This window comes from Macadamia integrifolia, chromosome 1 (assembly GCF_013358625.1).
Source record: "Macadamia integrifolia cultivar HAES 741 chromosome 1, SCU_Mint_v3, whole genome shotgun sequence".
Classification (NCBI taxonomy): domain Eukaryota; kingdom Viridiplantae; phylum Streptophyta; class Magnoliopsida; order Proteales; family Proteaceae; genus Macadamia; species Macadamia integrifolia.
The window spans coordinates 254,808-280,465 of record NC_056557.1 but is presented as its reverse complement, the minus strand read 5'-3'; the positions used below and the strand labels follow the sequence as shown (position 1 = coordinate 280,465).

The following is a 25,658-nucleotide window of genomic DNA, read 5'->3' as shown; positions in this document are numbered from 1 at the left end:
ATAACATAATGAAAGTTATAATCATTAAATCACATAAAATGATAGAATGGAATCATGAAATTATATGAAATCATAGCATGAAATCATGAAATTACATGAAATGATAGCATGTTTGTATGAAATCAAGAATGACATTAAAATTTATGTATGAAAAATAAGCAATGACATGCATTTATTTGGGAAGTTTCCCCAACTCAGGGACAAAACTTAATTTTCTTCTCTCTTTCTTAGAGGAAAACATCAATTTTTGTAGGGTTTCTGATGGATGCACTTTTAGATTTCAGGAATTCTAGGCAGCATTTTGTGCCATGTTGGAGTGGTCAATACCGATTTCTGGTATTTGGGCAGCACTTATGCACCATTTTATTAGGTGGATTCCTAAACTTGAGAAATTGGGCATGAGTTCCATATTATCAGGAAAATGGGGTTTCACCCTATGGCAAATTGGGTAGCTCTCTTGCGCTATTGAGAAAATGAAATTTTCACTTAAAAAAAATGGGTAGTGCTTTCGCGCCCGATTGAAAATGAATACCATTTAAAAAAAATTGAACAACGGTTTCGCACCCTATTGAAAATGGATTTTTGTGCCATGTTGGTTTATTGCATTTTTAATCTTACTTTATATCTATGTTGTGAATACTCTTTAAGTTTTAGATTCTAGCAGAGTATTAGATATTTTCATTAAATGTACTACATGAAAGGAGAAAAGCGAGGGAAAAAGTGATTGATCCTCACTGCTTCATCTATGGTTAGTTTAGGCATGTCCTTAGCTCTTTTGGCTCCATCAATATGAATCTGATCACTCCTTTTTACTTGGGTATTTTGGAATTATATAGTTCTCTTAGATGGTCATTGAATCATGGATTAAAATATAGTTTGATAAAAAAAATGTAAATAAATTTTCTTATTGTGTAGACTTTTGATTTCTTATTAGTTTACGCGTTTAGCGGGGCTGTCAAGAATTCTTTATGTCATTCCTCCTTTCATAAAAGTAGGCTAGGTAATGGACTATTTTGGTGGTGGATGTAATGCATGTAAGAAGCTTTGGCTTGACCGATCTATATAGTACATCAAATAGACAGTCGGTACCTTATCATAGTCTGTCATTACAAGTCTGTAGCTGATTTATAGTAGTACATCAGGTTAACACCCGGCACTTATTATAATTAGCCATAATCCATCAATCTTTTTTCATAGATCCTCGCGCTTGTCCTTGCTTGGAATCTCCATGTAGCTAAATCCTATTAAGTTGGGATAAGGTTTTGGATATTGTTATCTGTTGCTGCTTCCGCCCTCTATTAAAAATGGATTTTTCTTTTAAAGAAAAATCTGTAGCGCTTCTGCTCTCTATTGAAAAAGAATGAAAACAGGTTTATATTTTAAAGAAAATTGGGCAGCGCTTCCGCGCCTTATTGAAAACGAACTTTCCTGTGACTAAAAATGGGCAACTCTTCCACGCCCTATTGAAAATGGTTTTTCCTTTAAAGAAAATTGGGCAATGCTTCCGTGCCTTATTGAAAATGAATTTACCAAATAAGGAGAAAAAACGAAAATTTTCTTTGCCTGACTTGTAAGAACCGGTGTTGGTCTCAGGATAGCTGGATGGAGTTCCTCTCCCAAGCTCTTAGATCTACTTCAACCACTAATGGGGCCAATTAGCTTAAAGAATTATGCCAACCAACTAAACACCTTTGCTTTCTCTCTTTTCTCATACATATCTCATCAAGAGAGGGAGAAGGTCGATAAATCTCAAAAGTCCCCCCCCCCTAGAAGGCTTGTTTAAGTAGAGACAGGTTTGATTTGGCTTAGCTCGTAAAGCTTGGCTAAGCTACTTTAATTTGGGTTTGGCTTCATTTGTAAAAATTAGGCTTAAGTTTAGCTTGAATTTGAAATAGGCTTGGATTCTAAAGCTTGGCTAGCTTACTTTAATTTGGATTTGGCTTCATTTAAAAAAAGTAGGCTTTTGAAATAAGCTTGGCGTAGTTGTATTAATTTGCATTTGGCTTCATTTGGAATAATAAGGCTTACGTTTAGCTGAATTGAAATAGGCTTGGCTTGGTTCAATGTGGCTTAGTTTAATTTAGTTTAGGTTCAAATGGGTTGGTTTGGTCCAACGTGGTTAAATGTGGTTCAGAATTTAAGGGCACATTGCAAAACATCCTGCCATCCGGATTTTGTGTGTAAGATATCGAAGGATCCACAATTCCAAATACTATTCAACGATGACAAAGATTGAACACTTGACTGGGTTGGTTGTCAGTTTATGGTGGAAGATGTTACTGACCCATTGCATTCATCTCCCCGTATCATTGAGCAAAATTGTGCAGGATCCCAACATTTCCTACTATTCCAAGCATTAATACAAAATGGAATGGATTAGGGTAGCAAGACTTATCTAAGTTAACTAAGTTTGACCAAATTTGACTAGGTCAACTAGGTTTTAACTAAAATTGGATGAGTTGACTGGTTTTGACCAGAATTGAGTGAGTTGATTAGGTTTTGACCAGAATTGACTGAGTTGATTGAATTTGACTAGAATTGGCTAAGTTGACTGATTTTGACCAGAATTGTCATTTATTCACGAAAGAGAGCATAATGGCCTTGTTTCCTCTGTAAATCACCATTGTTTTGGGTGGGTGGGTGAGTGGGTGGGTGGGTGGGTGGGTGGCGGGAGGGGGGGTACAAAATTGGGTATCTACAGTTCGCAGTGACTATCTTCAAAAGAGTTCAGTAAGGTCTACAGGTGCTCAATCATAAATCGGCAAGAGCATGGCAAAGGCAATGGTGATGAGGAGATTTGGGGATTTATGTTAAATTCATAATGTTTGTTATTGAATGGAAGAGATGCTCAATACTCAATAAGGAATCCATTTCCCAAAGCATGAATAGAACAAGATATCTAATTGTGATTGGATACAAATTTTGAGCACGAGAGATCGTTACATGGTCGTGTGTTGACCACACCAGCACATGGCCCAATAAGAGTGCATGATGGAGGATCAATATGGATGGAATTCTTGATTTCATGGCTGCCGGACGATAATTTCACATGCTCCTATGTCTGGGCAAAGGAACCCCGTGACCAGGTAATGTTTTTTCCTAAAATATTATTATTCAATTCTGACCCGTGCCTCCGATGTTCATGGCCACCCCGAATGTACAATTCGGGGAAGTCCTTGCTCCCCTTTATGATTCAAAGCCCATCTCTCGGCAGCCAATCCTCTATGCTGCTCTGGCCGCAACATCCGTGCCTACTCTGGTTCTGAAGACTATAATAATTATATTTTATAAGATTGTATGAAAGTGATTTTGCGTCCAATCAATGATTTTTTTTTTGGTATGAGTCCAATCAATGATCAAGATTCTTTATATTACTATTTCAATGGAATTGTGGTTTTTATTTATTTATTTATTTATTTAAGGATTTGCTTTGTTCACATGTCAAAATGCTTTGAAAGATGTAACAGGTGCGTAGAGCTAGAGCCTGGCATGTTCGCCTGTTGGGCTAGTCCAAGCATGCGAAGAAAGCCGGAATACGCTAGCACGCACTTCTGGAATAAGGGGTGTGGCTTGTGTCAATACAATTGAGAGAGAGTACAAACGAGATTTCCAACCCAAAATTCCCTGGAGCTAATGGCTGATGTAAGAGTGCCTTGAAAGTATGGGAAGAAGGAAAGGGCTAGTGAGATAGGATTTTGAACCCCATTGAGCGTGAAGTGCATTATTCCACTACGTATTTCATACAAGTGTTGTTCGAGGGATTGCTCAACCTTTGTTCTCTAGCTTTATCAAGTGGGTTGATTTCTTTTGGAGGTGCTACGCATGTGGTACACAAAGTAACCTGCAAAAAAGTCTCCTGGATCAGATGGTTTTTCTAGTATTTTTTTTCCAAAAAATTGGAATATAATTAGTTCTGAGGTAATCACTGCCATCAAGAGTTTTTTTATCAATGGTTCATTCAGTCTTAATTTGAATCAGACTTATATTGCCCTCATTACAAAAATCTAAACACCCATATTTTATTGGGGAATATAGGCTTATAAGTATTTGTAATGTTTTGTACAAAGTTATCTTCAGAATCATTGTTAAGAGACTCAGACCTCTATTGGACAAAATCATTTCTCTCACTCAGAATGGATTAATCAAAGGAAGGCATATTCAGGATAACATACTTATTTGTCATGAGATCCTTCACAACCTCAACCTCAAGCAACACATAAGAGGAAAGACTGGTCATATGATAATCAAGGTTGACATGCAGAAAGCTTATGAGAATGGTCTTTTTTGCAGAAGACTCGAGAGTTTTGGCTTCAACTCCACTTGGATCAACCAAGTTATGTTTTGTGTGGAATCCTCTCAATTGAGCATAATTTTGAATCGTTCTTCCCTGCCATTTTTTCGCCCGTCCAGAGGTATTCGGCAAGGAGATCCCGTTTCCTCTTATTTATTCGTGCTTATGTGCAAAGGTCCTTTCTACTCATAGCAAAGGCAATGGAAGTAAAACGACTCCAAGGGATCAAATTTGGAAGAGGCTGTAAGAGTATTTCACATCTTGCATTTGCAAACGATTTTATTTTCTTTGGGAAAGCGTCTTAATTCTGAAGCGAGAGAGTTAAGCAGCATTTTGGAGGAATATTGTAAGTTTTCTGGTCAAGCCATCAATCTCCAAAAGACTGAGCCCAGTTTAACTCATGTGTTACTTCAACTTTGAAAAGACAGATCAACAACTTCTTCCACATTATACCAACTACCTCTTTGGATTCCTACCTTGGCATACCTTTTATCAGCGGCAAACTTTCCAAGGCCCACTGCTCTAGTTTGTTACAAAGAGTATTGACGAAATTACAGCATTGGAAGGCTAAGTTCTTGAGTCCTGCTTGAAAGCTTGTGTTAGTGCAATCTTCACTGTCCTTGATTCAGCAGCACGTTATGTCTTGCTTTAAAGTTCCTACCTCTATACACAAAGACCTCACAGCCTTGAGCAGGAATTTCTTCTGGTCAAATAGGGAGATGTCTCATATTCTTAATATACCTTGGAAAACCATTTGTCGACCTAAGCGTTTACGTGGTCTTAATGTGAAAGACACCTCTTTCATGAATCTTGCTCTTTTGGCTAAAAAAGGCTGGGAACTTCTTCATTTTCCATCCTCGCTTTGGAGTCGCGTTATGAAGCAAAAGTATTTTCTTAATACGTCATTTATGAAAGCCTCTTGCCCCACTTCATGTTCTTGGGGATGGAAATCTGTGAGTGCTGCTAGGGATCTCTTGAGCAAGGTTTTGTTCTATCAAGTTGGAGACTGTGCTTCTATTAATCCCTGGAGTGATTATTGGATTCCTTTTCATCCCCCCTCTTCTACTCCTTATCCTTCTCGTGTGACTGATCTAATAGATCATTCAAGAAAAGAGTAGAAAACAAATTTAATCTTCCTTTGGTGGCCCACAGTCATTGCTTGGAAAATCATTTCCATTCCCATCCCTCTTTTCAAGGGGGAGGATAAAGTTGTTTGGTTCGTCACATCAAGTGGAGGCAATCAATGGTTTGAGGTCTTCGGAAAATTCTTTATGGCTTAAGTTGTGAAAACTACTTACTGCTCCTAAAGTTTAGCATATCATCTGGAAAATCATTCATCAAAGAATACCATTACCTGATCTTCTCAATAGCAGATATTTATCTCAACCCCTTGTGTCAGCTTTGCAAACATCAGATTCAAAACAGCAACCACCTCTTCAAGGAATGCAAATTCGCTCGTCAAATTTGGCAAGTTTCGGGTATTGATCAACTTTCCTCAATCGCCCCATTCATGAGATGCTTCAACTCCTTATCTCCACCTTTAGATCCAAGAGCAGACAAGATTCTCATTTTTTGCTAACGACTAGTATCCAGGCCTTCAGCTGACTAGTCCCGCAGGCCCATACTGACCCCACAACATCATGGACCGGGTTATACCGGGTTTAAATGAGAACCATTCAACTTTCACTGAAAGTAGTAAAGAGCACTAAACACCCTGTGTGAATGGCCCAATCTGTGCCTAGTGGGAGTCGAACTTAGGATGTCTGAGTTTACAGCTTGTACTAAGTTCATTGTTCACCAACTACTATACCCCCTTGGGTTAAATCCTCCTCTCTAGTCTCAAGTGAAATTTAATGTTGATAGGGCGAGTCAGTGTAATCCTGGGAATGCTGGAATTGTTGGAATTTGTAGGTCTTCTTCTGCTCTCTTCTTGCTTAGTTTTTCTATGGGGATCGGATGGAACTTCGCTCTCATCGCGAAGGCTCTCACTATCCGAAAGGCTTTGATACTAGCAGTTCAACGAGGATTCTACAACATCGTTATTGAGAGTGACAACCTCCTTGTAGTGAATCTGCTCAACAAGCATATTACTGCGGCTCCTTGGAGAGTTCGATCTATCATTAACAATCGTCTTACATTGAGTTGTAATTTCAGTTCTCTCATTGACTTGGAGAAGCTAAACAATGTCGCGGGTGCATTTGCTACAGCGGGTGCGAGGCTTCAGCATTCTTTGTTTTGGGAGGACACTTCCCCTCCTTTTGTTTCTCTAAATCTGTACGGTGATCATTCTGGAACTTTGTTCCATAGATACAAAATTTCTATTATCCAAAAAAAGAGTTACCCTAATCTCCTCCTATAATAGCCTGTAATAGTTTAAATCCCCTAATTTTCTTGAGGTCGTATTAATTGTTAGAAACATTTTATTTCAATAATTCCTAATTGAACATTCAAGTACTTTGGGCTAAAAACAACACCAACCCTCCACACAAAAGGAGGTGGAGGGGAAATAAAAAAGAAAAGCCCCAACAAAAGTATCTCAGCCCCGTCGCTGAAATCCCTTCAGGCACAATTTGTTCAACGGTTGATATTTGGGTCACAATGCTTGCAAACCATGTTTTTTTATCATAATGCCGTCACAAAAAATGCTTAGGGACGACACAGCGGGGTGAAGGCATTTTTTAGAAATGTTTCTTAGGTTGTGTTTTGGTAGGGTGGGAATCTTATGAGTGAGAATACATGGCATTCTCAATAATTACAAATATAGCATGTTTGATTATCTGGGATGGAATGAAAAACCCAAAGAACAGAGAAATGGCCACCAAGATTCAAGATTCAAATCGCACTCGATCCGAGCATCTACTCTACTGGCAATTACAGTTTGGGAGATGAGAAGCCCAGCCTGATCCCAGGAGAAAAATGTTTCAGCACCAACACAAACATGACCCAATAACTAAATGCCTTGTTTTTTTTTTTGTTCTTTTATTATTTTTAAGGAACTGCCCAAGAGGCCTTTACTCACGCACACCAAAGGGGGGGGGGGGGAAGAGGGAAACTAAATACACACTCACACTCGTGACAGAAGTCGATCCACCATCCTCATGGCACCTACTCTTCAAGCATAAGCTACATACAGTGTGGTAGGCACTGGAACCACACCCAATAACTAAATGTCATCTGTAACAGAAAATTACTTAATACTCTCAAAATTGAAACTAACACTGATTTCTCTTCAAGTCATTCTTAACCAACCAGTTTAGACACCATACGAAAGTAGAAATCAGAAGGTGGTTTTTCACTATGCCCATGGGAAATGGGGGTTTTCAATATCCTATGGTACTCATATATTAAGCTTGAGGCTTGACAGAAAGTAGATATCCTGAAGAAAAATAGCTATCATAAGTGTGAACCCAAAGAAGGGTGAAAGAACCAGACCCAAGTTCACATGCCTGTTGAGATCTGGACTGCCAACCAAGAGTGAATTTAAACTACAGATACAAACTCTGCAGAAGAAACAACAAACGGATCAAGTAAGGTGGTCATATCATGGGAAGCAAAACTGTAAAAGAGAGTACAACAAGTATGTGAGTGGAGAAGGAAAGGAGGGGCACTCACCATTGATGGGATTTGCAGGAACACCAAGTTCACAATGAAAAAAATTTGTTGGCAGTCTTTGGTAACACTACGTCCCAGAAAACTTTCAAAAAGAATTTTAACTCTAGAGGTGTGTCAGTCTCCTGAAAATTCGATACAAGTTCACAAAGATCATAGTAACAAAAATATATAACAAAAGAAGAAATTGGAAGGCACTTTCTTGTCCACAAACATGCGGAACATGTACAGGTTATGTTACATGGAATTCAATCTGTAAGTGGACAGCATGCTCATATACAAGAATGTGCTTTCTGAGTCAACTTCTGAAACAAGAATAGTATAACCACAATAATTTGAAACTTTTCCATAGGGGCAGGAAAAACCCACAATGCTCACCCAGGTTGAAATTAACGGAACTCGTCATGATAATCGTAGTCATCTTCATCATTGAAAATAGCACTATAAAATACATATGGGCTATCAATCATCTCTGCCAAGGTTAGACGCCCATCTTTATCTGTATCTGCCTGCAAGAATAATAATGAAATTTTGATTATAAAGCTTCTCCACTCACTATAATTTAAAAAAATAGCAACTACTAAAGGCCAAAACTGACAAATATGTGTAGCACCAAGTTTAATATATTTTTAGAATATTTGGTTGATGTATTGAATACCTCTGCATTAATCAAGAATTAAGGGCCAAAAACTACCCATCTTTCAAGCTCAAAGAAGTCAATCCCCAATGTATAGTAACTCTGCCAGCAGGAAGTAACAAATCCTTAAAAAGTTCTTGGCATCCTGACAACTGCCTATAAAGAAACAGAAACATCCGGAGGAGCCACCCCTTTTCCACTTTTCAATTTTTATATGAATTTTTCATTCATAAAAAAGAGGATAAAACATGGATCAAGAGGATCCAATTATTACTAGCCAAATATCTAAATATTCAGACATTGTTCAACTTTCCCAAATAACATGATTCCAATCCCTTGCAATAGATTATCTAAAAACTTTTCCTAGGGCCCATCCTTCATAGGTCTTCTGCGTAAAACAGATATAGCAAAAATGAGGAAGATGAGATGGATGAGTGGCAAGTCTAGGAGGATTAGGATTGAAAACAAACACAATAATAGAAACTTGGTAATTTCACTGATAGCTGACAAGATGATGAATGGTCGATCAAAAGATTCAGACTTGTGCAACAAAGACCAACAAGTGCACCAACAAGGACTGGCTGAAAACTGAAACTGGTAAAAAGGATAAAGTGAAAGCTAAAGAAGGCCCAGGTCAAAGTCGTGAGGAAAGAGATGAGTTGTTATGACCACCATGGCTTTGAACAGAGTAGAATGGTGAAACACGACCTGTGGAGCTGACTCCTAACTAATAAGGTGCCCACTGAAGGTTGAATATCTTACCAAGTATGTTTATCAAAAAGGGAAAAAGTATCGAAAACACACGCACACACACACACACGCACACACGCATGGATGCACACACACACACACACACACACACAGAAGGGGTGGAACCTAATTTACTCATGTGGACAAGAAACACACAGAATCATGGTTAAGATTTAAGTGAAACAAAAGAATTATGGGCTTGAACACAAAGAATAACATCTACTCTTACAATCCTGACAAGTAAATGCAATTATGGGCAAAGGCAAGGTTTGGTGATGGCCCGGTGCCTAGGTGAGTAAGGTATGCATATAAAAGGTGGGGTTTAGATGCATAATATAGCTCATCCACCTTTTAATATGTAATTTTGAATAAGAAAAATAAAAATTTATTTCTTTTACCTGCAAACCTGAGAGGGCAATGTATAGTTGGTAACAATTAAAGAATATCTTCTTCAAATTTATACTTTAAACAAATGAAACCCATTTGAATAAGGCGATGTTCATGCTCTTTGATGCCGACAGTGGAAGCAACAAGTCTTCTTTTCTTTGATGCCAACGGTGGAAGCAACAGAAACAACGAGTCTTCTTCCTCTTGGCTGCCAACGGTGGAAACAACAGAAACAAGAAGGATGATTGTAGCAGACAGCTGTTGCAACAGAAACGATGAGTCTTCATCCTCCTTCTGACAGGGTACATATCTTCATCTTCCTTCCCCTCGGCAACCGGTCACCTAGGACGATTGCAGCAGATTGCTGTTGCATTTCCAGCAGTGGATACAGCTGCTGCTGCTTGTCTTCTTCACCTCCTGTGGTGCCAATGGCTGGCTACCGCAACTTTTCCAGCAGTAATGGCAGCTGCTATTGCTGCTTCTCCTCTTCTCTTCTTATTCTTCCATTCTTTTCCCTTTTACCCCTTTTCACCTCACTTTTCCCCCCCTTTCTCCTCTTTTTTCCATGGATTTTCACCTTTCTCCATGGTTTTGAGGACCTGGGCACCTTGACAACTTAGCAACTGGTCACCTAGAACCCCAAAAATTGCTTCGGCTCCTAAGCAGCACTTGGACTACCCCTTGACAACTATGATTCTTTCATCTAAAAGAAATAATTGGACAAGAATGTTTATCATCAATTTGATCAGATTTACCTTTTTGGCATATAAGAAATCTCAGCCAGACTCCTAGATCATAGTTGTCACAGTGTCCAGGCACCCTCCAGGCAACCCAAGATGTTGGAGGGTGCCTGGACACAAGGCAACCAAGGTTCCCACCTAGGAGACCAAGGAACCCTAGTTGTCAAGGTGCTGACCTAGTCGATGCCTTGACAACTATGTCTTAGATACATACCGATTAGGCTCTTACAGAAAATGGCATGTAAATTATTGTACCTGGCAGTATGGTTCGAAATCTTGCCGAAATTTCGCCAATTTCAGAATTTCGGTTTTTTTTTTTTTGGGCGAAACGAAATAAGGCCCGAAATAACATTTGTATAAAATTTCGGTCGAAATTTCGACTCTGTCTCACTTGTCTGGATGGTTTTGGTTCCATTTGCATATTTTGAAGGAAAAACACTCCAAGTCTCCAACAAGCCTCTACTTAGCCACATCATCACATTTTGACTTCCATTGGACTCCTACAAGATCTACACATTCAAAACTTAGGAAAGGTAAAGTTCTTTCCCCAAAACCAGGTAAAATTTTCAAAACAGTTCAACAGTTGCTGCCAAAAAAATGTGCAACTCTAAAACAATGTCATATCCTAATATTTTTTCATTTTTATGTTCTAAGCATGTTTATTAACATTAAAATAAGCTACCCACCAAGTTTCAAGTCAAAATATGGCCGTTTAAACACCGAAACAGTCAACCGAAACAAACAAAAAAAATACACCGTTTCAACCGAAATTTCGCCGAAACGAAACAAAACTTCAGTTTCTGAACCCACCGAAACGAAACGAGATTTCGAACCTTGCCTGGTAGTATGTGTCCATTTATATGTTTGTTCCTTGTAAATGTGGCCGCTCAGGAGAATTGATGATTGCATCTTTGAGACACTATTAGGACATTTGATAATTCTTACTTGATTATGTGTAAATAGCTAGCACTGTGGAACTACTGCTTTCCCTATATCCACACCAAGGTATTGATGGTGATTCTTAAATATCATAAAAGAAAGGGTGCATTATAAAATAAAACGAAACAGAAACACTGACAACAAATCAATTAACAGCTCTTTACGTTCAAAGTAGTCCATTGTATACTGAATTCCTTAGTTGACAATGAAACAAAACCTCCTCAAATAATATTTAACCTACAACTAGCCAAATCAATTATTAGCACCTTACTGGTCTAATGGACAGTTCATTCGGAAATTGTTCACAAACCATACGTTCAACACACTTCAAAATTTAATAGTTGACACACAGCGATCATCAAACTATTAAGACCTAAATGCCCAAATTATAAATCGTTCACCAGCCACAAGCCCACAATGTAACCAAGTCATGGAAATTTAGCACCCTAACACCTACAAACAGTATATTCTTTTGCCTAATCATACCCAATAGAACTTACTCATATAATTGTGTCACCATTGAAACCCTAAATTTTCTCGTATCCCACAGTCCAGTATTCTCCAATAAACCTAAGCTCCAGAAAGTATGTAAATCTTCCTCATTTCTAGTTTCCTAAACCATACTTCAGGTTCATAGAATTTAAAGAAAGAGGCAACCTAATTTGCTACACTTCCACCAACATCAACACTCAGCTGATTTCAAGGGTTTCTTTTCCACAGTACAAAAGTACGAATGCAGAAGAGCTGTAACATTAAAACATATGGCATTGAAGTTCAATGTTGATGAATGAAGAATTGGGTGGGATTAGGAAGGGAAATAGAAGTAAAGAAAGAAGCACGACAGATGTGCACTGTGTTTGGTTGATCCCTCTTGGAATGGGCTGCTTCAAGGAAAGTTTGTCTTTAGGCACCAGATACGCAAATGATAGGTTGATTTGGTTTTGAAAATTTGGACTCCTTACTGGTGACATCTTAAAACTACTTTTTGTTTTTATTTTATTCTTTTTTAAACCATAATGGGAATCATGCAAAGTCACACTATTTTATTATAGCTGGTGATGAATCATATGGTTCACTTGATATATTCTATTCAAATTTGTTCACTTAAAATTGGCCTCAACACTGAATTAGGAGCGCATGTTGGAAACTTGCTACTTTCTGACTTTTGTCAAATAAAAGTAAAACCACATTCTATTAAAGGTTCCTTTTCTTAAATGAATATTTATTGAATTTTTTTATTTTTCCCATTTTGTTTTTCCCTTAAGCAAATAACAATTCATTTTGCTATCATAAAAAAGGAAGAACGGAGCAGTTCACTCTAGGGGCAAAACTGATGCTTCATCAGACCAGGCCTTGGGTTCTTCCCTCTTCAAGAATTCCTCAACTGCCCAACCTAACCAGAGTTGTAGCACAATCTCTCTGGAAGCAACCACAATAGAATGGACTCTGCTTTTGCCAAGAAAAGCAATCTGTAGACTCCATTTCTAGTGGCCATGGGTGGCATATAACCCCCAAATGTGGTAGAATGACTACTCCCATTTCTCCTTGCAGATAATATCTTGATGGTTTTCCTTAATAGTAATTAGAAATCATTTTTTTTTCTAATTTATAATTCTTAAATATACCATACACATCCTTTATTTTCTAATTCCATTAAATTATTACCATTCTCATACCGAATCATTATGGACTATTCTCTTTATTTATTTATTTATTTCTTTATTTTATTTTTTGGGGGGAGAGGCAAGGCAACAATAGAAAGAGGAAACAATTTGAACTCTAATCCTGAAATCGGGCTTTACTTTTCGACAGATCAAACTCCAGATGACTTCAATCCTGAAGGTCACATTTCCATAAAATTTTTGCCCAAAATTAACAGGATAAACCCCAAGTCTAAGACCTTGTGCACTTTTAAGTGTCCAATAAATTAAAGCTTCAGGATTAGGAAAGGACATTTGTCTGTCCAGTACACACCCCCCCCCTCCCAAAAAAAATAAGAACAAGACACCATAAATCCTCATTATTAACAGACCTATAAGACTAACTCAAAGGAGAATTTGGATAAATATACAACAAACTCAGTAGGAACAATCAGAAAGCTGCTTCAGCACATTAACAACCACTAACCACTAAGACAGCAAGTGCACATTCAACATGAATGATAAAATTGTAATCATTCCAAAACACAAAATAAGCTAGGAAGTAAATGAATTATAAAACCCAGACAACATATAAAACTCAAGGCTTAAAAGGTAGAAAAATTATAGTCTATCAACCTCTCCACGAAGCAGGGGTAAGGCCAAGGATTAAAGTATCGATATCAGTCGCCGTACTAGTCGGCCAAAATTAAGATACGTATCGAAGGGTATCGTATCATATTGGAGATACGCTAAAGATACGCACATAAATGGATAGGAAACACTTTTTAATACACATTTGCATTTAAAAAAAAAAAATTTAAAAAGTTAATAAAAACTATATATAACATGTATTATGCATAAACACTAAAATGAAGAGTAGCGCACTGAGAATCTAAGGTTTGTAGTTGTTTATGGGTGTAATATGGATTCCCAACCTTGATTTCCACTTTAATTAGAGAGAAAAATGGCTGGCAGCAACTTTGGAACAAAAATCCCTCTCCAAAAATCGTGTTTTGCTGATAAATGACCCATTTTGGCCATTATATGACCATAGCGCACCGTATTACCGAAATGCACATTTTCACGTCGATTTTTTATTTTCTATAGAGTATCGATATGTATCAGTGTGTATCGGTATGTATCGTACATACCGATACAAAAGGATTTTAAAATTTCCATTTAGCGTATCGGTAAGGGCCAATACCGATACTTTAAACCATGGGTAAGGCTGTGTACATTTCCACCCCTACCCAGACCCAGCAATGACAGGAGCCTCATGCACTGGTTACGCCCTTTTTAGCAGTTGTGTAAATCACTGGTTACATCCTCGAGCTTATGGGAACAACGTATCTTCTTCACAGGGGTACTTGACAGAAAAAATCAGGATGTAGCATAATAGTGCATCTGGCCAAATATTTTTTGATGCCTCTACAACGAACTCTTATTGGGGACGCATGTATAATTCCTTGATTCATTGATTGGCTAAAAGAACCACTTAGATATTAGCATTCAACATTCATTATCAATTATTCTATGTTCCGGAAGTTCATACTTCCAACCCAAATGAATAAAGAAGAAGAGCAACAATAGTGACGATAATATTAAATTCCTACTCAAATGAAGTTATAGTACCTGTGATATGATATAATCTGCCTGTTGTTTTGCATAATATCGCTCTGATGGATGAAGTTTTCCAATGATGGGTAGTAGCTCCTCGTCTGACAAAAGCCTAAAAAAGAAAGGAAGAAGCTAGGTCAACCAATTAAAATGTAATTAAACGCACTCTAAGACTAGTGAAAGAAGGATGATATCAATAATTACCCATCACCATCTTGATCAAGCTTGGAAAACAATCTTTCAGCTGGTGCTTCCATTGAACCATCAGCAAGATGCGAAGAATTGTGACCTTCTTCATCATAGTTTCTTACCATGTCAAACAGTCCATGGAAAAATTCCTTGAAGTTAATCTTCCCATCTTTGTCGGTATCTCTCTCCCTAAGAAGCAAATATAATCAGTCTAGTAGTCATGACAAGGCAAAGATGTCTCCAAACCAACGGTAAAATCTAGCTAGAACCAGAAGAAAATGAACCACAACAGAGTAATTAAATCAATTCAAACGAAGTAGCAGTGTAAAGATACTATTAACATTTTTTTTTTTTGGGGGGAGGGGGGTTTGTTATAGTTTATATGTAGTAAATTTTCTTTTACAATCAGCTAAGAGAGAAATTAAAATAAGTATATAAAACATCTCTATAACAGAAGCAAACAAAGTCAACATCTCCATACAAAGCTTGATATGGAACCATGGATCAAGGAATCAATTTCGGGCATAATTTTGGATGAGCCCAGAATCGAGTTTTACCGAGATCTCGCAGAAACAATGTATTTTTAGATAGCAAGTTTTGGGGTCGGGTTTCGGTGGTCATATGGCCAAGTTAGGTGAGTCAAAAGCGAGGAAGAAAGAAAGGGGAGCTGTGAGAGAAAAAGAGAGGAAGAAAGAAGGAAGAGAGAACGATGAAGGGAGGTTTTTGGACCTTGCATCTGATTGATCGATCTTCCATCTTGTTTTTGACCCACAACAATAAGTGAGTCAAAGTTTCATTAATTTATGAATCTTGATGATAGGAATGATCCAATCTTGATTTGATTTCAGATTCTTAAACTGGATTGTTGTCCCTAATTCCAACCAATGGTTGGTTTCCACCCAAAACTTTGGGAGTTAACTTTGATTCTAACTTAGTTATTCAATGATTCAGTTAGCCTCCCTCATATTGAAACCTAATCTGTTTTAGGGTTAGGGTTATCCTTGGGACCCGCTCTTGGGACCTATTGTTGGTCAGATCTGGCCAAGATTTTGGGGTTTTTCTGGGCTGCTTAGGAGGGGTAATTGTATTTCAGGGCCCAACAGAATTTCCTAACATCAGTTCTTGGTTGGATCTTCAAAAGTGCCTACTCTTGATCAAATCTCAATTTCTTAATTTCTTGAAATCTGACCATGAGTTGAGGCCCATGTTTTGACCATAGCTTCCCCTTTAATAGAGAACAAATCCACTCTGGAAGAGGATCTGACTCTCGGTTTGCGTGTTATTTAAAAACCCTTGAAATTGGAGAAAATTGGGAGACCTGAACCTGTATTTCCCTAATTATTTTCAATCTAACCATTAACTTTTGGGCATTCTTTGGGGGTTAGTAGAGTTGTCCTAGGGGGAGATTGCAATCCGAATTTGGGAAGCATCTGACCAACGGATTGAGAGTAATTTTAGATTACTGAAATCTGAACATTAGACCTTAAGTTTAGAATTTTTCTAATTACTCCTAAATCACTCTACCAATCATTCTCATCTTCGGAAGGGTGATAATACGTGTCATAAGGGATTGATTCCTCGAGCTTGACCTCCATCTGAGAGGGTTTGTTCTTGACTTTTGGGGGAAAGTGGGGTATTGAGTTTTTAGATTAGGAACTGAATGGAGGGATGTACGAATTGCAAGGTCGTGACTGATTGGAACACTCAAAACTCGAAAGGTTTAAGTAAGAGACATGCAAGCTGAGGTAAGTGGGATTATACCACAGGTATGTGGTATGATTATATGAAGTGATGTTTGATATGTTTATACTGTTGAGATTTGTTGGTATATGCTTGTTTGATTTGTTTTTTGTATATTATATGTGATTATAAAGGTAGTTGCAATATGGTGAAAATGAATATTATTATGTGATGTATATTATGAAGGTGACTTTGTGTAAATTTGATCTTGTATAAAGGTAATTCTGTGAAAATGTATTTTTGTAAAGGTGAAAAAAGAAAGCGTTAAAAGTTAAATAGACTACAACTACCACCCGAGAGAAGTGATCCATGAAGCCGCGGAAATTGGAGATTTGGATACCCGTTGTACACAAGTGAATGTCAATGGTGTACGAGGTGATAAAAATGTGACTCATAGGTGATTGGCTAGTTTCTCTCTCGGAGTATGGACGGTGGCAATATGTTTCCCTTAGTGCCAGCTAAAGAATGATAAAAGGAGGTGATTTTCAAATGATAATGTTTTTATTGGAAGTGATATTTGAGGAACACAAAAAGTGTTTATTTTAACCGTTGTTTTTGTTTGATTGTTGATTTGTGTTGTGCTCTTACTATTTTCTTTTTTACTGGGCTGTCGAGCTCACCCCATTATTTTAACAACACAAATGATTGAGATGGAAGTAGCAGAGTTTGAGGGCGACTTGAAGATTTCTTTATTAGTTGTTATTGTTTTCTTAGATGGATGTAATATAGATAAATTTGAGATATAAACTTTAATAGTTGGGTTTGAGGTTTAATTGGGACGTACCTTAGATTGCCACCAATAGGAGTTATTTGAAATTCATGACAATGGTTGATTAGTTGGTTTGAGATTTAAAATTGATGAAGTTTGTTATGGATGTTTTGTTGGTTTTTACCGATCGTTTGATCAACATGCACGAGGGTTGCACCCTTACCTGACATCTGGGTTTGGAACGAGATAGTTTTGGTAAGGCTAGGAATCGAGTTTTACCGAGGTCTCACTAAAACCTTTTTTTTTTTTCTTTTGACAGAGTATTTTGGGTTGGGTTTCGGTGGCCATATGACCTAGTTAGGTCCTGAAACATATCACCCAACCTAATTTAGGCCTTCTAAACACAGTGGAAATATTAGATTTTAAAAAATCAAACCCAAAATGGTACTGTGACTTCAGACCCTAAGCTAGTAGTCTACGGTATAGGTGAGCTCTACCCTAAGCTATTCCATTCAATATTTAGTACTACTAGTGTTGGGCGAGGTCATCATAACGACATAATCACCATATTGTTGCTGATGTCGAATCAAGTTTTCCTCCGATTGAATCACAAACACTGACCATGTCTTAGTATAGTGGAAGTAATGCCATATTATCAACAACCAAGTGCTCATCATGTAATTTTTGGAAAAATAATTTCTTGAGAAATTTTTGTTACCTTCAAGTGTTCTTGGGCATAAAAGCAACTCCAAATGTTGATGTTGAGCTATTAATCCACTTGCTCCAAGCCCCCTTAGGTGTGATTTGGCAAAAGGTTGCACCAAAAACCAAATTAGGGGGACTTTTCTTCAAACTAAGGCGAGATTTGCGAGTTCACCGAGACCTGGTCGAAATTTCGACCCAATCTTGTTGAAATGAAGTACTTGAGTTAGGTGGTTTCAACCAAGATGCCATGAAACGAGAAATTGGACCAAGATTTCGGTCCCAAACGGAAATCTCATATGAAATTTTGCACTTTTTGTGTATCGTAGATCGTCTCGTCTCGAGATCTCCCAAAACTGACAAGTTTCCTATATCTCACTAAGATCTTGTACTATTATGTATGGAAAAATTGAAGAAATTCCTATCAGCAGATAATAATAATCATATAGGATTTCCATCGGGACCTTTTCATCATGTATTTTTCTTTGTAGTTGCATAAAACGGCTTACTATGTTTTCACACAATCCATCAATATAAATAATGACCAACATATTTGCAAATGCCATGTAAATAGAGAGTGGATATTAGGGGAGGGTGACCCTCCTCACACCCAGTGGAGAGAGTTCGGCCTAGTCAGTTTTCAGGTCAGATTATGGTATCACTTTTTAGGGGTTGTTGCAGTTGGGATAGGGAGAAACACAAATTCAATAAAGGACCTTGACTATCCATGCCCTATACTTTTGTTTTGTCAAGTAGCTTATCATGAAGTGCCGCAGGGTACACTTGTCATACCTTTGCGACATGGTTTATTAAGTCACGCTCATGGTACATTAAATAGGGGTACACATGCGTGGTGCATTAAGAGGGTAAACTTGTCATTACAGCTTACTTTTATGATTAATATAGAACTTTACCGATTGGAGATTCATTTCATTCTCTCCAATCCGTAGCTCTCCCTTGTTGCTGCCCTATTCTCTTGTTCTCCTTCTATACAGTTCGACTGTTTATTGATTGTTCTAGATCTGAAACTGTTAGCATCAGAACCGTGAACAACAATAGTTTTGATCCATATTTCTGTTTTGAGAGTCTTATTAAGGCTTTTTTTTCCTGTGGCTCACAGCAACCAATGTTGTTTTGGTTTTATATCAAACCCTAGTTAATGAAATATAAAAAAATAAAAACTACGTTCTTATACTGATGAAGAATGATACATTCTTGTATCTGCCATGCACATAAAGGCCCTACACTGTTGCTGTTGTCTACACCTTGCGGCTTCTCTGTTTTCCCCTCCTATGGCTGCAACCATCGATTGATGATATCTCCCTATCTACCCATCGGATGCTTGAGATATTTTATGGTTCATTCTTATGGACAAAGCAACCCTATTGCTCCAAGTTTGGTGCTGTCAGATAAGAGGATTGTAGTATCTCCATATTTACTAATTCTAACAAAAATTTAGCTTCTATTTCTGTGCACCCATCATATTTCTTCATCCAGCCATTGGATTGCCCTATTTTTCCGGGGCTATTAACTTAACAATACTGCCCTCTATTTGACTTGAATTGTGATCTCATCAGAGGCACAGATTTGATATGGCTTTCTCCTGTTGCTGGTTGGAATTTTCTCTTGTGGTTTTGGGTTTTTTGTTGGCTGGTTAGCTATCTCTAATTACTAGTCATCCTTTTATGATCTGTGTTATGATCTTGTGACTGCTCTGGTGTTATTATATACTTGCTGATTTGGCTGCTGGTTGGCTGGTTGGCTGATTGGTTGTTACAGCATTGTTCTGAGATCTTTGCTACTATCTCTTGAACAATTCTGTCATGTGTGATCCATATCCATTTGTTGATAACGTTACTTACTGTTCGTATCACTGCTATAAAGTTGAGTGTTGCTTCTAATTTTATTATGGGCTCAAGCTGTCAAGGTTTATATCAATGCTAAGGGCAAGATGAAATACTTAATGTTACTGCCGCCTCGTACTGATTCTAATGATATTCTGAATGGATGCATGAGAACAGTACTCAATTGGTCTGGTTAGATCAGCATGGATCCATCAATTGCCACAAATGTCATGTTTCATACTACTGCCAAAGGGGTTTGGGATGAACTAAATGGAAGCTTTTCCCATGATAACATGTCCATAGTGTTATGATTTTTGTGAGAAGATCTTTTCTTTAAAGCAAGGTGATAAATCTATAAGTGAATGTTATAGGATATTAAGGGCATGCTGGTAGAACTCAATGTCTACCAACCACTTACTAGTGATTTGGATCTATTGAAGACTCCGCATGTAGAGTTTCCAGTGGCCAAGTTTCTGATGCATCATCAACATCAGCTAGGTATCCCAGCCTAGGGAATGCCTCAGTCACAGTGATTGGATGTGGCACACAAGGTTGGGATGGATACCCAAAGATACTGTAAACAAAAGATGGCCCACCTTAAGTAGATTTTGCAAGATCCAAGCTTAGATTTAAGTTTTTTGGGCACAAGGGGGAAATCTTGACTGTTTTCCCAAGTTTTCCATTTCACAGAAAAAAAAATATGGGTAGAGGGTTGAAATTTCGAAATAACACTTGGTTTCCCATTTAAGCATTTTTTATAAAGGCTGGTTCAACTCAAAAGGTCGAACCCATTGGTCCACTCGAAATTTTGGTCGATACCTGTCAAAACCAGTGGCTTTTAAAAGTCACAGACTATATGGTATCGAAATCCTGGGATACTGTTGAAATGTGGGAAATTTCGACGGTATCGCTTTAGTTCATGAACCATGGGTAAGACACCAGGCCCAGATGAGTTACCAATTGAAGAGTGGAAGGGTTTGGGAGTGTGTGGGGTTGTCTAGCTAACCAAGCTGTTTAACAAGATTATGAGTACAATAGGCCCCTTTCTTCCTTTGTTGCACTTCCTATTGATGCAAAGATTCTTCTAGTCTTCAAGGGAGGCTCATCAAACCTTCTTCAGCTTTCAATAGTGCTTGTAAGAGCTCAAGGTTAGTGGCTGAACAATAATCATTGCACTCACTACATCAAAGCAAGCATTCACCATATTTTCCTTCAAAATCATAGGCTTAGGGTCACAGCAAGCTCACTCTACTTTTCATAGTGTGGAGCTTTAAATTAAGGGGAATGTGACCAACTAACCAGACAATCTTGTGCCAAGGGACAGAAGGACCTCTGAATCGGAGATCCCAAGTAGAGTAAGAGCTGAATCTGCAAAAGGTGGAATGGGACCAAATGACACGATCAATGTTGGCATGGGGAGAAGGGGTGAGAGAGGACTAGATGAGATTGAGAGAGTTAGGAGACAAAGAGGCAGACCAAACTCCATTGGAGATGATGGAGGTCATTAAGAGGTCTCTGTCTAATCCCGAAGAGCAAATAGCCCCGGGACCAACGATCAAGAAGAGAATGCCATTGGGGTTCCAATTATCAAGCCAGATGAAAGTGGATGAACCATCTCCGATGGATGTAGAACATGGTTCAAGATCTCGTCCATAATTTCAGTATTTTTTATTTTTTGTCAAAACGAAATGTCATACGAATTACTAAATATGCACCATATTGGTCAATATTTGGGCATCTCGATGATATTCGGTTAGTTTCGTATCATTTTAGCAAAATGATACCAATCACCCTTTAAAAACACGTGACTCACGGGATGGTGTCAAAATTTTGACCTCATCTCACTAGTCCCGCCTGGTTTTGCCTCTTTTGTTTTGTAGAAGGCTAGAAGCTGAAAAGTGTCTCCAATGCTTGATTTTTTCCACATCTTCACCTTGAGAACAAGCACAATCTCCAAGGCATTATTTGCTTGTTTTATTACCTATAAGAACACATCACACAATAAAGGGAGAAGATCTCTCCTAACCGATCCTCCATATTTAAGGATGATTTACAATGCATATGGAGAGAGGTTCCTCTATAGAAGGAAATTGTACGTGGCATTGAAGTCACAATGCTTATCACAATTCAAATTACAAATATTCCTTCCAACCATGGGCATCTTCAAAATATACTTGCCATGTTGGTCATTGATTGATTGGGAGAAATCTTCTCCTTTGATCGTGTGAGGTGATGTCAAGATAAACTTGCCATGTTGGTTGTTGATTGATTGGGAGAAATCTTCACCTTTGATCGTGTGAGGTGTCTTCAAGATAAACTTGCCATATTGGGCTTTGATTGATTGGGAGAAATCTTCTCCTTTGATTGGGTTTCAGGTCATAATACAGTTGTTTCACCACCGAAACAATCATTCAAGACATACAAAAAAAAATTATTCTCACTGAGATCTCAGCAAGATTTCGATATTTCAATGGTTTTTTCGGTGGTTTCAAAACCACCAAAACGAGACGAGATTTCAACCTTGATGTAGAAAAACAGCCCTAATGGCAGTGGGTCTGGCATTCAAAAGCTGATGCCATACCCATGATGAGTTGGAGGGGGACATAGTCCATAAAGAATCTTTTTCAAAGGAGGGAAGAATAGACCCAAGAAACTTAGATGCTCTCTATTTAAAGGCAAGCTTCCAGATTAGCTTAAGGATACCTACACAATTTGCATCTTTGATCCTACATAAACCAAGGCGGCGAGGCCACCTTCACTTGGGAAGGCAGCTAGAATCCTAACTGATGGGGTAGAGGAATCTAGGGGCATCAGTCCCTTTCCAGAGGAAGGAACACATAAGGGATTCTACAACCTTGATGATGTAAGGTTGGTTTACACTAGGTAAACAACCCCAATTGATTAAGCATTCCAAACCAAACTCATATAACTAAGTTTAGATCTTATCAACAAACAGTTTTAACCAACCCTAAAAATTGATGTAGCAGCACTACGATGGATCGACCAAGAACCAAACCCAAGTTTTTTTTTTTTTGGATGAATAAATAATTCAATACCAAGAAGAGAAGAAAATACAGGGGGGGAGAGAGGGGAGGGGGGAAGGATCAGGACTGACCCGGCCAACAGGCTGACCAAGGCCATGGCCCAAAACCAAGCAACAGCAACAAAAATTACAAACAGCACCTACAAAAGACGAAACAACAAAAAGCAGAAAAAAGCCAGGACCCTCAGTTAAAAGTGGGGGGAAGCCAGAACCCAGAAGACATCAAGTGGGGAGGAGGTCAACCTGAAGGTTCCAAGAGGTAATGATGTGGGAATTTCTAGGGGTATTATGGATTGGGCTAGTCTGAAGGGAAGAGTGTTTGGACTTAACATCAAAGTAGATAGTTTTCCAAATCTTGTCCGGAGAACGGGAATTGGAAGTCCATCTACGGATGTTCCGCTCCATCCAGATATGATTGATAGTGGCACAGAAAGCCAATTTGCCAACAGTGTCACAAATAGAGGCACCAGAGAATGTCATATCAATCCAATTCCATTCTCTATCAAAAGGAAGGATAGGTCTTCTATTTCGCCAACATTTTGCAAGGACAACCTTCCAGATGCTGGAAGAGAAAGGGCAAGAAAAGAAGAGAAGGGATGTCCTCGGTACCCATGAGGCAGAGGCAGCAAGCAGGATTGGCAAGGATATGGATGAGGGATGTCCTCAGACCCAAGTTTGGTAGTTGATCAGTAGCATATTTAGAATATTTATTTTATTTGGCAACGGTATGTAATCTTTATATATAATCATTTATCTTGGGTTATTTTGGGGTAGCTATTAGGTAAGTAGAAATTTCCAATTTGAGCCCTTAGAATATTCTAGGATTTTATTTTATTTGTAATCTTTTATTTTAGGTAGTTCTAGATAAGTAACAAATTCTAAGATTTTATTTTATTTGCAATCTTTTATTTTAGGTAGTTTCTAGATAGGTAACAAGTTTCCAATTTGAGTCCTTTGTTTCTATTTCTATAAGTCTAGATTTAGGAGATTTTATTTCTGTTATAGTCTTTGACTTTAATCAGGAAGCTTTAATTTTAAATCATTATAAATAAGGCATGCAACCCAAGTTATGGGATGGATGATTAAAGAATGAATTGAGTTGTGAAATTTCCTGCGTGGCTCTCTCTCTCCCCCCTTCTTCTAGCTGGCCCCTCCCTCTCTTCTTTGTTGGTTCCCTCCCAACCTCTGTTTCTGAACATTCTCCCCTGTCCTTACTCTCTTGCGCAATCACTCTCCCCGCCCCCCTCTTCCTTGCGATCTCTCTATTTCTCCCCCTCTTCTCCCTTTTCCTTTCTTCTATGGGGCCCACCGGCCTCATATTATTTCGTATCAAAGCGAATTTCCTGTTAACTCGTTTACCCCGATGGTTGCTTACACCACCCCCTCATCTAAACAGTGGACTCGGTTACTTCAACAGAATGAAGAGATATTGAAAGTGCTTAGAACTGTCCATGTAGAACGGGAAGCACAAGTTGGTACCCTCCAGGTCATTACCACAAGACTTGATGCCATAGAGACGTATTCTGAACCCCAGAGGATAGCAAGGTCACGTTATTTATGACATTGTAACAGAATAAAGAAGCCTTGAAAGCTCTCCAAACTAATCTGGAAGTGCTTAAAGCTTCCCATCTAGAGACCATTACAACAAGCGTTGCTGCTGATGTTAAAGATGAACTGGCTGATCTGATGAAGGTTGCATCTGAAGAACTGATCGATGGCCCGATCTCATTTGTGAATCCCCGCCATCCGATTCCAATCAAAATCATATCATTTGTTAACGACCATCAGGAAATCGTGACCATTGATCGTGAGCTATGCTAGATCTTTACCCCATCAAAGCCGTTGATCGAGGATGTTGATCGAGTGGTGCTAATTCTCTCCTTTTATAAAACTCGTGGACGAGTTTTTCTAAACATCGGGGGAATTGATGTAGCAGCACTACGATGGATCGACCCAACCCTTTCAAGATCCTGAACCAAGAACCAGACCCAAGTTTGGTATTTTATCAGTAGCATATTTAGAATATTTATTTTATTTGGCAAAGATATGTAATCTTTTATTTTGGGTTATTTTGGAGTAGCTATTAGGCAAGTAGAAATTTCCAATTTGAGTCCTTAGAATATTCTAGGATTTTATTTTATTTGTAATCTTTTATTTTATTTAGTTCTAGATAAGTAAAAAATTCTAGGATTTTATTTTATTTGCAATCTTTTATTTTAGGTAGTTTCTAGACTGGTAACAAGTTTCCAATTTGAGTCCTTTGTTTTTATTTCTATTAGTCTAGATTCGAAGAATTGAAGTTTAAAATTGAATGTTTTTGCTTGGCTGAGCAGTGGTTGCCGTGACCTCCATCCATCTCTCTTTTCTGATCCATCTCTTTATTTCATCTTCTTTTTTTTTTTTTTTCCCCTCTGTTCTTCTTTTCATTCTTCTTCCTGCTGGTTTTCTCTCCCTAGCCCCTATTCTGGGCGGTAGTTGCAGCCCACGGAAACTCGGTTCTGCTCCTTAGTGCTTGATCTTCTGGGGCTGAGGTCTTGAGTGAATGTAGCCCTCTCCTAGGCGACTCAAACCTTGGAACCTCTCTTCCAAAGCTTGACCTTGCTGTGAAGAAGTCCAAACCAGACTCAGATCTGAGTTTACCATCGACATATCCAGTTGCAGGTGCTTCCCACGTCACTCCAGCCTGCTGATATGAGCAGCCCCCTGGTGAGTTTGGTACACTTTCTCCTTGGGAGTCTACGCCTGAAGTCAACCAGATTTGAAGGAGTTCTCTGCATTGAAGGCTTGCTGGTCTGCCGCCTTTGAGCTCCATCGTGAGGAA

At 38.4% G+C, this 25,658-nt stretch overlaps 1 protein-coding gene across 2 annotated transcripts in view; it reads right to left on the bottom strand.

Annotated features, from left to right (window-relative positions):
• Positions 1–7,461: 7,461 nt before the first annotated feature.
• The window catches only part of LOC122077893 (calumenin), a 44,610-nt gene continuing 26,413 nt past the window's right edge, over positions 7,462–25,658 (bottom strand). Inside the window, exons 4-8 of one of the 2 annotated variants that reach the window (XR_006139971.1) lie at positions 14,815–14,988; positions 14,626–14,722; positions 8,279–8,409; positions 7,904–8,025; positions 7,462–7,791 (exon numbers count right to left, since the gene is read on the bottom strand). Coding sequence is in view for 1 of the 2 variants with exons in the window: in XM_042643794.1 (XP_042499728.1) it covers positions 8,290–8,409; positions 14,626–14,722; positions 14,815–14,988 (391 nt within the window). In the remaining variant the exon portion in view is untranslated. Of the gene's footprint in view, positions 7,792–7,903; positions 8,026–8,056; positions 8,410–14,625; positions 14,723–14,814; positions 14,989–25,658 lie in introns of those variants that run through there. The other variant, XM_042643794.1, reaches the window with a different exon arrangement.